Source organism: Manis pentadactyla, chromosome 3 (genome assembly GCF_030020395.1).
Source record: "Manis pentadactyla isolate mManPen7 chromosome 3, mManPen7.hap1, whole genome shotgun sequence".
In the NCBI taxonomy this organism is placed as follows: Eukaryota; Metazoa; Chordata; class Mammalia; order Pholidota; family Manidae; genus Manis; species Manis pentadactyla.
Genome location: NC_080021.1, coordinates 168,928,823 through 168,943,881, shown reverse-complemented (window position 1 = coordinate 168,943,881; position 15,059 = coordinate 168,928,823). Strand labels below are relative to the sequence as shown.

The 15,059-nt window shown below is 37.1% G+C and overlaps 1 protein-coding gene across 5 annotated transcripts in view; it reads left to right on the top strand.

Moving 5' to 3' along the window:
* Positions 1-1,973: 1,973 nt before the first annotated feature.
* Positions 1,974-15,059, top strand: part of PSIP1 (PC4 and SRSF1 interacting protein 1) — a 46,447-nt gene continuing 33,361 nt past the window's right edge. For 2 of the 5 annotated variants that reach the window (XM_036926656.2, XM_036926654.2), the window contains exons 1-3: positions 1,981-2,169; positions 2,665-2,878; positions 5,918-5,994. In XM_036926656.2, coding sequence (XP_036782551.1) covers positions 2,807-2,878; positions 5,918-5,994 — 149 coding nt within the window. In that variant the 5' untranslated portion in view covers positions 1,981-2,169; positions 2,665-2,806. Of the gene's footprint in view, positions 2,170-2,664; positions 2,879-5,917; positions 5,995-15,059 lie in introns of all 5 variants that reach the window. The other 3 variants (XM_036926651.2, XM_036926652.2, XM_036926653.2) reach the window with 3 other exon arrangements.

The following is a 15,059-nucleotide window of genomic DNA, read 5'->3' as shown; positions in this document are numbered from 1 at the left end:
TAGTCTGTCGAGTCCTCTACAGCAGTAATTTCACAAGCTTGAATATGCAAAAGAATCACCTGGGGATCTTGTTAAAATGCAGATTGTGATTTAACAGGTTTGGGAGGCGAAGCTGGTGCTGCTGGGCTCTGGACCACATTTGGAATTGCAAAGCAAAGCGTTAAAGGACTTAGAACAAAGGAGGTGCACAAGAAATGGTTATTGGATGATCTCTCCTACTCAGTGTCTTGGAATTTTCTTCAATACATCTTTCTCCACTTTTTTTCTGTGGGTAATTTATGGCTAACCTCTGACAATTACTCCTCTGTGTATTTAGCTGAGCCTTTTGACTTTTTCATAGCCATTAGTATTTCTAGAAATGCGGACTTAGGGAGTACAACAGTAACCTCTGCCTCTTTCTGTCATCTACTTTGTAGCAAGCAAGAATAACTTTTGAAAGAAACATCTTTACCCTTCTTTTGCTCAGCAACTAACAGTAGCTCCTTAGTATACACATCACATCAAACTCAAGTTCAGGATGAGAAACTTAAAGACATTTTTCCAACCCTTCCCTCTCCCTTGCCTGTCAGTTTCTCGGCCTGTTACTAAGGTATAATTTACTCTCCTGAAACTCCTTGCAGGACATTTCACATTGGAAATGTCTTCTTTTATTTAATTGAAAAAGTGTCTCTTTTTCAAAGAGTTCTTCTCAATTTTACCTATTAATAAAGCTTTTCCTGATGTGCAGTTGTGAGGCTTTCCTTTAAAAGAATGAGCTATGTACTATTTATTCACTTTAATATTCTTACGCTTTTTTCATATTTTCATTCTGTTTTAAATGGGAAGTATCTGTGCTTGTTGCTCGCGGTTGTATCCCCAGCACCTAAAAGTGCCTGACACACAGTAGGTACTTTTTGGGGGGGTTTCAATGAAGGATGATATAAAACTTGAGACTAATTTTTATTTTCAAAATGCCTAATTTACTACATTTATTGGGAACCTGGCTAAATGTTAATGGTTAAATAAAATCAGACAATTCTGGTGGTATAGTTCTGGTACAGTAAAAATATTAAAATAGCAACTCACCTCAAAAGGCTGGGCAGATTACAACCAACACATACTAAAGGGTCAAAAAATAGGATGATTTTCGAAATCCTTTGAAGTTATTTTAAGAGATAAAACATCTGAGGCTTAGTAACACTTCTACACTGTACCACTTTCCAGCCACCATTCTACTAGGGAAATATAATTTAGATGCAGCTAAAATTTAGTACGGGCCCCAAACCCACATCCTCTCTAAAAGGCTTATATTTAACTGTCATTGTTTTCTACCCTTCACATTTTGCATTCGTTAGGATTGTATTTCTCTTAATAGTTCTTGGTGCTTTAAATATAAAAAAGAAATACGGCTTTCTCATATTACAGTATCAAGGAAAAGGAGCCCTAAGGCCCATTCAGCGAGGTGTAAGCGGCCTACCATCTGCACACCCTGCAACCGCCTCATGTTCCTATTTCATCTATCGGTTTTTGTACAGTTCTTTTTTGGATGGTGCAAACCGCGCAAGTGCAGCATTAAAACCTCCCCATCCTGGGAAGCGATGCAAGAACATGCAGCTTAGGCTGCCAGGTTCTCCCTAACACACAGCCAAGGGCTGGAGGCCCTGATACCCGCCCCCAAACCGCGTCCACAACAATCGTTTCCTCCCTCCCCGCCTTTTACATACAGTACACATACAAATACACACACGCAGAGCAGCCAGCAGGGGCGGGCCGGGCACGACCACTCCGCACGCCGCAGGGGGAGCCGCAGCAGGCCGAGCTGTATTCGCCCACACCTTTCTTCCTTCTCACCCCGCTCTCGCCCCATCTGGCTGCAACTATTAGGCAGAAGCGAACTTGGGGAGCTACGGACTTCGGACTTTCCGCTTGGGAGCCACACACCTTAGTCGGGTGCTGGGCTGTCCCCCCCCCCTGGACAGCAGTTGGTCTTGCCCCACGGCTAGCGGGCGCCGAGCGGGAGCCGCGCGGGAGCAGCGCAGCGACGGTGGCGGCAGCGGCGGCGGCGGCGGCGGTTGCGACCAGTAGCCGTTGAGACGCCTCTGCGGCAGCTGGTGGCGCAGGTGGCTTGCGTGGACGCGGGCAGAGGCGGCCGGTTCGCCACCGCAGCCCCAGCGCCTGCGGCCCCGGCAGGTGAGTGGGCGGCGGAGACTCGCCCCGCCCCCCCCTCGGTGGCCTCGCTCCTGTGGCATCGGTAGGGAGGCGGCCGCGGCCCGCCCGGGAGCCGTGAGGCGGCCCGGGGCTGCGACCGGCGGCAAGCAGGTCGGGGGCGAGGTCGTGCGTGGATGGAAGGCGAACGTTCCTTCCTTTGAACATCTATTTTAGCCCTCTGCCCCAGTCGCCCTCCCTCTTGGGGCTTAAGCCGGCTGAAAAAAGCCAGGGGAAACGTGGGGCGGAGCAAAGGGAATTGGGCTGAGAAGCATCTCTGCCTCAGGTGGTGCGTCGGGCGGTCGTCGGGCGGCGGACCTGCGGGAGCCGGGAGGGATCGCCCGGGGCTGTGGAGGCCGCGCACCGGCGGAGGAGGAGCTGGAGGCGGCTCTCCCTCACTCCCACCTCCACCGCCCGCCCCGTACGGCCCCTCCCTGCGGGTTTCCCAGCTTTAACCGCCTCCCGTGCTCTCCGCTGCAGGCGCGTCGGGGCACCCCGAGGCATCCTCCTCCTCCTGCCGCCCCGGGAGTTTGGGCTTCCGTTCTCCCTCCCGCATCCCCTGGCCGTCTGCACCGCCTCACCACCTCCCCGCGCTTCGGAACCCCGGCCTCACCCCCGAAACATGACTCGCGATTTCAAACCTGGAGACCTCATCTTCGCCAAGATGAAAGGTTATCCTCATTGGCCAGCTCGAGTAAGTGATTTTTAGTCTTAGCATTTAGCGGTGCTGCCTCCCTCGGAGGCCTGCTTCCTCCCCTTCCTCTTAATTTTTTTCTCGTGTCCTTTCTCCCCCTCGTTTTCCTGTAGTCTCATTTGTAACCTAACCTTTCATTTCAGTTTTTGGCCTAGTAAAATCCTATATAATTGTAAAAAGCCAGGGGTTTCGACATACTTGTGTTTTCCCTGTGGTGTGTTTTTGACAGACTTTGGCAGGTTTTCCTAATAGATACTTAATTGTGATGCCACTTAATGTTTCCTTGTAGGTGAAATAATCAGGGATGGGTTTTATTGTTTAAAAATTAATGAAACATTGACATTTTCTTAATTTTGAGTAAAATGTGTGATATCTGTGGAATCTATGCAGACTCTTGGGTGTCAGAGATACGTGATTAAATTGGATATATAGGGCTTTTTTTCATATTGTAGTTAACGATGCCTTCTTGATTTTGCTTATTTAACAGGTTTAGGGCTGGATATTACTGAAAATTTTACAGTAAGCACTAAGGGAGACCTAGAAAATTTATTTTCACGTTTTTATTTTTGGAATTTGCCTTATGACCTTGAAAAAGTTGTATTATCCCTTGCATTGTTTCTCAGAGGCAAAAGGGAGTAGACCAGATTCTAATGGGACAGAGTGGTGATTAAAGACCCCAGATTTTTTTGTTACCTTTAGTAATTGAGACTGTCTGAATAAGCATTATTTTCAGAAAAAGAAGTCTTGTTACCTTAGAGGAGGACTCAGGTTCTAAGTGATGCAACCAAAAAACATTGAGATCTGTTAGATTTGTAAGCTTCAGATCCTTAAATATAAACGTGATCTTCTAAAGTTGTAATTTCCACTAATTTACTCTTCTTTGAGGAGTGTATTTGTTTTTTTAAAGATAATGAAGTCCTGTATTTTAATTATGTCAGCTGGAAGGAAATATACCCATTGGTTACAGAGAATCATGAACTAGTTACTGAGTGCTATCGCAATAAAATGTTCATTGTTTCTTGATTTTTCCCATCCAGCTCTTTACAGTGTTGTTTACAGGTTTCCTTTCCCAACATAGAAATACTTTTTTCCCCTATCAAGTCTACCTTTTCAGCGGGTCTTTCTTGAACAGTCCTTAATCATAATTCTTGTCTCCATTTGATGCTCAAATCTGTTTCCTTTGTGATAACCTTTTATTTAACTTAATGTGTATGCTTTGGCTTCCGTGTAGATTGTAAGCTTCTTGAGGGCAATAGACATAAACTGAATTTATTCATATCCCTTATAGTCCTTAGCACATAATGCACTTAAAAAACATTGTTTCATGTTTAAATAGAATATAGGGAAACTGGGCAGGTTTAATTAAGGCAGCCCCTCCAAGATACTTTCTTTCAATGTTTTAGCATCCTATTTATTTTGATGGGTTATGAAATCTGAGGTGTAATGGTAGGTATATTCAGATGTCTGTGACACAGTGCCATTAAAAGCCAAATGAAAATGTTTTCTTAAAAATCTCTTACTCCAAATTATCCTCCCCACATACTTCAATATCTTAATATGACTAAGAGTTAAAAAGCAAAAGAAAGTAGCCTTAGGAGAACCAGAGTGTTCTCCTTCTTCATTTAAGTTAGTTCTATATTCGCCAAGTGCATTTGGATTGAAGTGGGAAATTTTTGTCTTTACTTTTCTCCTTCCTTATTTCTTAGAAGCAGCTGAATTTAGTTTTGTTCAGTATCTGTGTCCAAAAATTTATTCCTTTTGCTGTCTCTTCTCCGATCTTAGAAGTCTTTGCTTTAAAGAGTTTAGAGTATGTATATACGATCTCAGCTGTGAAGGTGACAACTATTTTCCTATTTGATTTTTCACATTTCCTGTCTACAATATCCCAAACTTTATTAATTTTTAAGTCTTGTACATTCTTGTACAAGTCATCCTGTATCAGTAATACTCTTTTTAAAGTGAACTTTATTGAACTCTGTATGCACTAGAAATTTGCATAAACTTATAAAGCTGTTTGCTAGCAGAAAGGAGCTTATGAACTCAGTTGACAGAAAACATGCCTTAACTTAAGGCCTCTAAGGATTTTCACAGTTCTTGGGGCCTTCTCACAAAGTTGAAATGACACATATAATCATAGGTGAGGAAATAAAAGCCCCTCAGGTTGCTTGGTAATGATTCTGTTGATGTTTCAAATCTCACTGCCAGTCAGTCAAGTCACCCTGCTGGTCTGGTCTCCAGCATTCTAATGCATATAGAGAATGGTAAGCCCTCTGATGGTCTGCGCCCTACTTAACAAAGTCAGCTTTTTAAAGTGTCTTTGAATATGCAAATTGTGAAATAGAAATGTTACCAAATTCTGACTAGATGCTACTGCCTGATGGCTGTAACTCTGGTCTGCTGTACCTTAACTGATAAGAAAAGTAAAAAGTATTACAGATGTGTTGAATAGTGCCAGATACGTTATTCCTTACTTAGAAGGATTGAAAGAGAATTGAAAAAGGAACAGCTAATCTGGTGATTTAATCATAAAGATCTTGCCAGAATGTGTATCAGACTTTGAGAAATACTGTCTCAAACTTTTGTCAGTGTCTGCTTTTACATTATCCAATATTTGCATAGCCTCCCTGCAGAAATACCAGGTTCAGACTCCTTCATCTCAAGTACTTAAGGGCCAGGTATATTTAAAAGCTCAGAATTTGGGGATTTAAAAAGATAATGACATAAAATTTTGTTCTTGGTAGACTCTAGGATGGCACATGATAATCTAACACAGTATTTCTGCAGAGAACATGAGTAGAAACACTAGGTGGATAGAAGAAATGATGGACTAGCTTCAGTGTCCATCTGGGTTTGCCATCAAAATGAGTTTAGAGAGATTTCTTGGGTTTCAGAACTGGGGATAAGGGATTGTGGATCTTTAGAATTGGTCCACTTTGTATTTGATTCTTTTTGAATGTCTTGTTCTCAGTTTATTGAGTTGTTGGTGTGTTGGGATGTGTATGATTTAAAAGACTTTAATTTTTCTGATCTTTTTTTTAGGTAGATGAAGTTCCAGATGGAGCTGTAAAACCACCCACAAACAAACTACCCATTTTCTTTTTTGGAACTCATGAAACGTAAGTCCTTCTAGTCTAAAGGCAAATCTGAGTTAATTTAGCAGGGTCATTGGGCATACAATGAAGAACAAGTAGCTTGATTCAAAGGGAAAATAATGAAGTAATAGGAAACTTGATAATCATCTTTGACCTTTGGAAAAAGCCAAGTCTCACTTTGTAAGTTTATTTTTAAGGAGAAGAGTTAGATATTGTAGTTAACTTTAGTTGGAATAAATGTTTCTTTAATCATAAAAGGAAGAAAAATATGGGTCCTCTCAGCAACCAGAAGAATGCCTGTTGGATGAAAATATGTAAGGAAAGTTTTAACAAGGCAGTCAGTATTTATACTTAGTATAAGTGCTTTTTATAGGGACAATCTGGCATCTTATTTTAGGCTTTGTGATAGTAATCATTACAAGTGGTACATTGTGGGAAAGGTGAGAAAGAAATCTGGATAGTTCTTTCTGCGTGTATTTATATGGTCCCAAGAGCCACTGACTGCTCTCTGCTACTGGTGGATATATGGGCAGAGAACCGATTGGTTGAAGTAAATTTTTCAAAAATTGTAACTGCATTTTGAACTATTACTTCTAGGTATATAATGTTATACTAGGTAAGGGCTGTCAAAAAATTAGGAAAATAATGTCCCACATACTATAATTTAATAACCTTAAAAGTGTAGTGTATAATCTCACTGATTTTAGACTTAAAGTTTAGAATTTGTGATAATTTTGGTAAAGTACGCTTGTTTCCTGGGACCAGAGGAAACAAAGCTGTTGGTACTCTGATTAGAATTATGTATTTCTAAAAGTGTCTAAAATGGTTTAATGTTGCTTAGTTATTGTATGAACTTCCATGTGATTTCTTTAAACAGCTTTATTGAGATGTACTTTATATTGTAAAGTTCACTTGTTTGCAAGTATATAATTCAGTGGATTTTAGTATAGTTATTTCCATATCCATTAGTGGTCACTTTCCATTCCCTTCTCCCCAGCCCTAGACAGTCACTAGTTTACTGCCTGTCCAGATTTGACAATACAGGACATTTCATATTAATGGTATCATACAGTGCCACATAATTTTATTCCTTAGAATACAGTTTTGAATCCAGAATTGGATTGGCTTTCAGCATAATCACATTGACTTGGGTTTAGGTATAGCCTTCATATAAAATTTTTATTTTGTAGGAAATGATGGATATGTGATTCTACTGGATAATCTACCATTTAAAAAACTTGAGTAAATTTAATAGAGAAAGGTATCTTTTAATGAAAAATGTGTGTACTGTGTATTGGAGTAAGGGTTTTCAAAGTGTGGTACCAGGTTAGCTGCAGCAGCATCATATGGGAACTTAGACATGCAAATTCTTGGATACCACCTCAGACCTGCCGAATCAGAAACTGAGGTGTGAGCCCAACAGTCTCTTAAGCCTTTCAGGTGATTTTGATGTCTGAAGTTTGGAAGCACTGTGTTAGGGTAATGTGAGTAGACTTTCCTTAGAATTTTTCAGTTTATAAGTTTAGAATTCTTTAAATTTGATTTTTCTGTAATGGTACAGATTTTATACTTACGTATCTTTATAGTTTTATAGAAACATAGTTCATTCTTATGTTAAATTTAGAAGAATGAGCATATGTTCCCCAGAATTTAAAAATGAGGATTTTTACATTATAAATAAGTTTTAAATCAAAACAAATTACACCAAATAACTAAACTTTGATAAGCAGTGTTTGGTTAATAACCAGACAGTGGTATTAAGAGGTTAATAAAGATATTGAATTAGTAATACTTTAGAAATTAGAATATATTCAAAGATAAACATAACTTTAAAATTAAGCTAATGATTAGGAAACTCATTTCAAAATGCACTCGTAATGTTCGGTACCTTGTGTTCATATAAGTACACCATTTATCTTTGGAAAGGCAGTGCTGCTGCATCTGCTGGTCTGGTAACTTGTACTTAAGGTTAATTTTTAGAAACCAGATCTCTCATGTTTTGTTTACTACCATCCCTCACCTGCAAAAGTTGGGAGGGTGGTTATTTGAACCATTCAATTTGAATTTTGAATCAATAGGAGTTTATTCTTAATAGCCCATAGTTAGGGAGATGGGAAAGGAAGAACATAGAAGAAATGCAACTTGGGAAACTGCTTATTCCTAATAAATATTTATGATTCATAGATTGCTATTTTTTAAATTGTGAATTTAGAACACAATCCTATTGTAACTGCATTCCTTTCCTGACCTATAAGCACCTGATTATTCTTAGCATTTTATGACATTCCCAGTAAATGTATCCAGCATTAAAGCTTTGAAAATTAGACAAAATGAACCCTTATATATACCAACTGTCAATCTACTAGATATCTTAAAACTAACATAGTCAAAACACTGACTTAGGTTTAGGTTCTGAGTAAATGAGACTGACTTGGACTCAGGGTTTTAGTGGGGCCAAGTCTTGGTGTTATTCTTGATTACATAGTACAGTTTTTCCCCTTCTTCCCCACATCTAGTCAACTTGAAAGTCTTGTTTTTTTCCTTTAAAATCCATTATTCTCCATCTCCTGTGCTATAGCTCAAGTCCAGGCTACAGTTACTCTTCTTACAGATAGTGTCCTAGCCCTATTTTTGTCTTAGTTTCTACTCTTCATATATAGTCAGAATAATATTATGTACCAATCAGATCATGTCATTTTCCTTTTCAAAAACCTTCACTCTCTTCCCTATTAACCTTACCAACAAATAAAACCACCAAATTTGTCTACAAACGCTGTTTATAAGATCCTGTATGAACTAGCCTATGCTTACCATTCCAACCTCATCACATTTTTTCACTGTTACATAATATACTTTGTCTTGTCTCCTGTCCTTCTTGCTTGTTTTCCCTTTCTTGGGAAATGTCTTCAGATTTTCAAAGTCACTTAGGTCTTAACTCAAATCCTCCTTTTTTGCTTACTTACTTTCTACGTAGCAGTGATGACTGAAACCTTTTTCCCTTTTCCTTCATCCACAGTGAAAGAGCTTGAAAAGCAGGGACCTTGTCTATCTTGTTTGTCATCATTTATTTAAGTGTCTGGCACATAGTAGCTGTTTAATAAATATTTGGCAATAGATTGAAAGCTTTGTGCCCTAGATAAAATCATTTACTGATTATGAATTTGCTATTAACCACCATTACATAGTGTTTAAGTCAAGGGGATCAGAAGGCTGTCATTGAATCCTGACTGCCAGTAACCTGCTCCATGACACTTGGTCAGGTCACTTTGCCTTGTGTGCTTTTCTTTTTTGTAAAATGGGACTAAGAGTATATTCTACCTCATTATTTTGAGGTGCAAACAAGATACTACATGAAAAATGCTTAGCGCAGTGCTTGGCATGTATTAAACTGTAAAGAAGGGTCAACTATTATTAAGATAATATGCATATTATTTTTCCAAGACTAATACTTACGTTATTGTTTGAAATGCAGTTTGAGTCTTGCTAATTCCAATGCTGATTGAGAGGATACCCTCATCCAGGGCCATCTCTCCAAAGCTAGGAAATGAAGATGGTGTTTTGCTGTCTTTAACTGACTGCTCGTCTTAATACAAGGAAGTTGAGCACCCAGCTTTAGGTACCTTAAAAATATCCAATGCAGGCTATTTAGAACCTACCTAATGTACAGTTTTAGGTGAGTGGGGAGGTCCTGGTGGTGGGCAGGTCTTCATATATATAATCTGTCCACAAGAAAGGAATAAAGGAGTGAGTCATAGGATAGGATTTTATTTTCTTTTATCCAATTTAGATACTCCGGCCATAGCTGCCTGTGTTGGTGTAGGATATGAATAGTTTCCCATAAGCCTTATGCCAAGTAATGAGGTGAGGAGCTGTTTCTTCACCTCTATCTATATGCTAGAAAGTTCATGGCACACAGTAGATGTCTACACAATTGCTTATTGAATCATTTTCTATTATGAAATAATCCATGCTGTTATAAAATAAGAAATCTAGTTATAAAAGTATGTTTTATATCTTGTGACATAATGGAGAAGTGAAGCATCAATGTTTTAAAAAATAGGGCTTTCTGTTGAGTACTATTAAATTACTTGTCAGTAGTTAAATGAATTTTGAACAGCTTCTCTCCAGCTCTGATAAGATTTTCCTGTTTTTTATATGTGACTTCTGGTTTGCCATAAAGGAAGAGTTTTAGGTGTATGATAACAGCTTTTGTGAGGGATATATGTGTATGCTTTTGTTGGTTATGTAAACACAGAGTACAAAAAAGTGAATTCAGAGAAATAACTGCTTTTCTGTGTACTTACAACCCATGAAAATTGGGATATGCAGGAACACATGCCCTTTAGCAGTATGCCATGTAAGAAAGCCTTGAAGAATTTAAGTTGCTTCAGAATTATTTAATCAGTGCTGTAGTTAATGATCCTTTTTGCCATTTTCTTAGAATATTTTACATTAACCTTGATTCTTATGGGCTTTGACATTTGTATTTGAAATCTGAGTTCATATGTACAGGGATAGCATCAGTATTTCAGTAGATATTTCAAAGACTGTATCACTGAGACTAGAAACCCTGAAACCTCTTTAAAAAACCTTGTACAGAGTTGAAGGCTGTGCTGTTTAACAGCTAGATGACCTTGCTTTAGTCAGTCTTTCTAGCCTTCAGTTTTCTGATCTTTAAAATGAGGATTTTGGTGATCTTAAATTTCCTTCCCTATAAGGAATTTGATGGGTAACTTACATTGAATTATTGTGTATCTGTTCATTGTTAAAATTTTTAAAAACAGTATAAAAGTAGAGCTCTTTTGCTCCTATTTTTTAGAAACAACCCTTAAAACTGTTAATATTTTGATATATTTCCTTGATATATCTCTTTGATATATATTCTGATAAAGAATCAGAGCACAGCCACATGAAGTTGTGCCCTTGGGGACTGCCCGATGGCTGTCTAAAAACGAATCTGAGCCCTGTTTCCCAGACCTGGGAATTGTGTTCCCATGGAGGAGTCTTTGTGTGTGTATGTATTCTGTTGTTTTTTTAATTGAAATGTAATTGACAAAGTATTGTGTAAGTTTAAGATGTGTGTTGATATGATGCATTTCTATATTGCAATATAATTGCCACCATGATTTGATACATTTGTATATTGCAATATGATCCATTTGAGAATTAACTGACACCTTCATCATGCCGCATAATTACCATTTCCCTTTGGTACAAACACTAGAGGGTTATTTTTTCATCCATTGTGGTTTTTTGAGTCTCATTAAGGAGCTCGTTAGTCTTGAGCATATCCTTTGATCCAACAGTTCTGCTTATAACTGATTGTGAAGATATGTGCCAAGATGGAACAATGTTTATTATAGCTGCATTATTTCATAGGAAATTTGATACAGAAAATGGTCTAGCAATAGACAAATTAATTTTGAGGTAGCCATTTCAGTGAAGTAGTATGTTGGTGTTAAGTAACTGTTGACATGAAAAGGTGTTAGCTTTAATTTGAAAAAGTATTTATGGATGAGTGTGTATATAAATATATGTACAGCTCAAAAGTGTACTGAAAACAGTGGCTGTCTGTAGTTGGTAAAAGTATGGATTGTTTTTTTCTTTGATAGGATGTGGTATTCACTGAAAAAATATTTTAACAGCTTTTTGAGATCCCAAGCAATTCAGCCATATAAAGTGTATAATTCAGTAGGTCTTAGTGTATCCAGACAGTAGTGCAACCATTACCACAACTTTAGAACATTGTCATCACCCCAAAAAGAAGCCCTGTATCCATTAACAGATACTTCCCACTTATCCCCAGTTCTCCCTCTGTCTTGCTTTAGACAATTGCTTCACTACCTGTCCGTTTGGGCATTTCATATAAATGAAAGTATACAACATGTGGTCTCAGTGAGTGGCTTTTTTCACTTTGGCATAATGTTTTCAAGGTTCATCTATAGTTCAGCATGTGATAGTGCTTCACCTTTTATTACTGAGTAATCTATTATATTGGTCTATTATATTTTATTTATCCATTCATCAATTGATAGGCATTGGGGTTTCTAGTTTTGGATGTTATGAATATGTTATGAATATTGATGTACAAATTTTCATGTGGACATGCTTTCATTTCTGTAGGGGTGGAATTCTTGAGTCAAATTCTTAGTAACTTAACTTCATGTGTAATATTTTGAGGAACTGCCAGGCTTTTCAAGTCAGCTGTGTACCATTTTACATTCCCAACAGCAATATATGAGGATTTCAGTTTCTTCGTGTCTTTGCCAAGACTTGTTATTATCACTTTTTTTTTTATCATTAATCTACAATTACATGAGCAACATTATGGTTACTAGACTCCCCCCATCATCAAGTCCCCCCTACATACGCCATTACAGTCACTGTCCATCAGAGTAGTAAGATGCTATACAGTCATTACTTGTCTTCTCTGTGTTGTACAACCCTCCCCGTGCCCCCCCCCCTCTACGTTATGTCTGTATAAGTCTTTTATATTAGAGTATCCTATTGGATGTGAGGGTAGTTTATCTTACTGTGTTTTGCTTTACATTCCACTGTTAAGTAATATTGAGCATCTTTTCATGTGTGAATTTTTAAAAATATTCTGTATGTAACATGAATTACTTAACTTTGTAAAGGTCTTCTCAGTTGGAAAGACATAGTTACTTAATTTTTGGTATATTGATAAAGATGTAAACTTAAGGATGACTTACAATGTGAAAATAAAGAATAACAAAATAGTAGAAAATAGAGCTTGAAAATGTCAATCCGTTTCAACTTAGTGCGGTGGGAGAGCCTTTGAAAAAAACCTATCTAGCAAAATTAAGAATGAAGGTTAGCCCAAGGATAATAAAAAGGTATGTGTAAAGTGAGGTGGCTATGAATAAGACCAAATATAAGTGGTTACGTTATGTGAATAGAATTCTATTAAGACTTTTAGATTGGATTAATAAATAATCTAGCCATGTCTTTGTGAGACAAGACTTAAACAAGACATGACCATGTAACAATATAATAGTCACAAAGAAATAAGAATCTGCTGTCTGGTAAAAGTAGGATTTAAAGTCAAAGCATGAACAGGAGAGAAGGGTACAGGCAGTTCTTTGCTTTTCTTAGTTCCAGTATGCATGAATTTTACCACAGTTTTGTTAACACCATTCCACCAACAACATGGTTCAAATATCACTTACCCTGGAATTTTCACTGTAATTGCATAAACTATAAAATTTGCTGCTAGCTCTTCAGTCCATAAACAAAAAACAGATGCATAGCATGTCACTTTTTTTCAGTCTCTTGGTGATTGGTCATTGTGCATCTGTTTCTCAGTTGAGGTATAGACAGCATAATATATATATAGTGGTTTGTTGCCTCTTTGTCTCTCAATGATATACTCACCCAAGGCTACATTAAAAATAGAATAAATAGGGAATTAACCAACAAAGATGAAAGTGCCGCAAAGAAAAACTAATAATGCTAGAAGTGAAATTTGAATCTAATGTAAGTAGGGTTGTAGAATAGCTAACCTTGTGAATGTAGACATGCTACATTTGGAGAGATTCGATAATACAGCCAGAGGAATTTAGTGAAGGCAAGCTTATCAACATAAATGAGGAAAGTGGTTGTAATTAAAATAATGAAGATGTCTCAGAGGAAGTATGCCAACAAAAAACCGTGAAGGTTATTTCAAAACATTAAAAGTGCAAAGGATAGAATGTTCGAAGCTTATCAGACTTAAAAAGGAGTATGACAACTCAAGGCATATAGAAAATATGCTTATTCTGTATCATCAGCTATATGGTAAGACAAGCACTATTCAAATTATTTTCCATAAGATTTTTATAAAGTAACAGAACATTTCAATCTCAATATTTCTAATATTGTATATTACAGTGTATAAGTATTAGTTTCACTATTTTTTTCATTTCTTTACGTACTAATAGAGTGGTTAATGTTTTGACAGTTTTTAAAGGTTAAGAACATTCATCGTTTTTCTCATTGCACGGCCATTTTTATGGTCTAACTGTCATGCAAAGTGAGATCTGCCTGTTTTGAGAAAAGAAAAATAATCTATAAATAAATCAATAAATAATATAGTAATAAAGTAAATGTAATATAATAGTAATTTAAAATATATTTAATGTTTATATTAAAAATATAAAATAAATGATACTAATAAATAATACAAAAATAATCCATGTAAGTTTGACTGTCAGACCTGTGTACACTAAATAACATCATGGTAGAATAGTAGAACCAATCTTTTGAATGACTTACATTTAGAGTCATATCTAAAACACCCATGTTTGAGATTTTAAAGCATTTTTCAGTAATCTTACTAAGTATATAAGGTCCCTTCACTTCTTGAAGTTACTGGTGTCACCAATTTTGAGCCTTTTGGGGATTTTAAACTATAAATGAGGGTGCTGACTTTCTACACTGCTACTTAGGATCAAGCTTTTTGTCTTTTTCCCAGCTTCAAAATCCTGTTGATATTGAATGTTTTGTCATTTTGCTCTTACAGTGTTTTTTTGTGGGGAGAGAACTTCTATGTTGAGTTGCTTTGTTCTAGCTAGAAGTGTATTTTATCATTGCTGGAGGTTTAACTCAAGTCATTTACTTGGAATTTGGAACCAATTACATAGGAAGGATTGTTTGACTATTACTAAATGTCTTTTAATTTTTCCAAAATGAGATTATGGTTAGGAATGAATGAATTCTACTAAAAAGTATGAATTTCTGAATCAAATGAGATAATGATGATATAAGTATGTCTTGATGTGTTTTTAAGATACATGAATACAATGAATTCCTACATTATAGATTTTAAGTAATAAAGCTGATTTTTATATGCTGATTATATTTAGAGTTCTTGAGTCTAATCAAAATTTTATTTTAAAGCCTTTTAAAATACTCTAACTGGCATGTTAACTATACTCATTAGGTCCCTAATTGTTAAAGAATTTTAGCAGATAAGGAATTTGATATATATCTAATTACTAATAATCTTAAATTGTAGCACATTTCAGAGTAAGTGAGTAGTAATTCGGTTTTCCTCTTACTCTAGAGAATATGTGTAATTAAACCAGCCC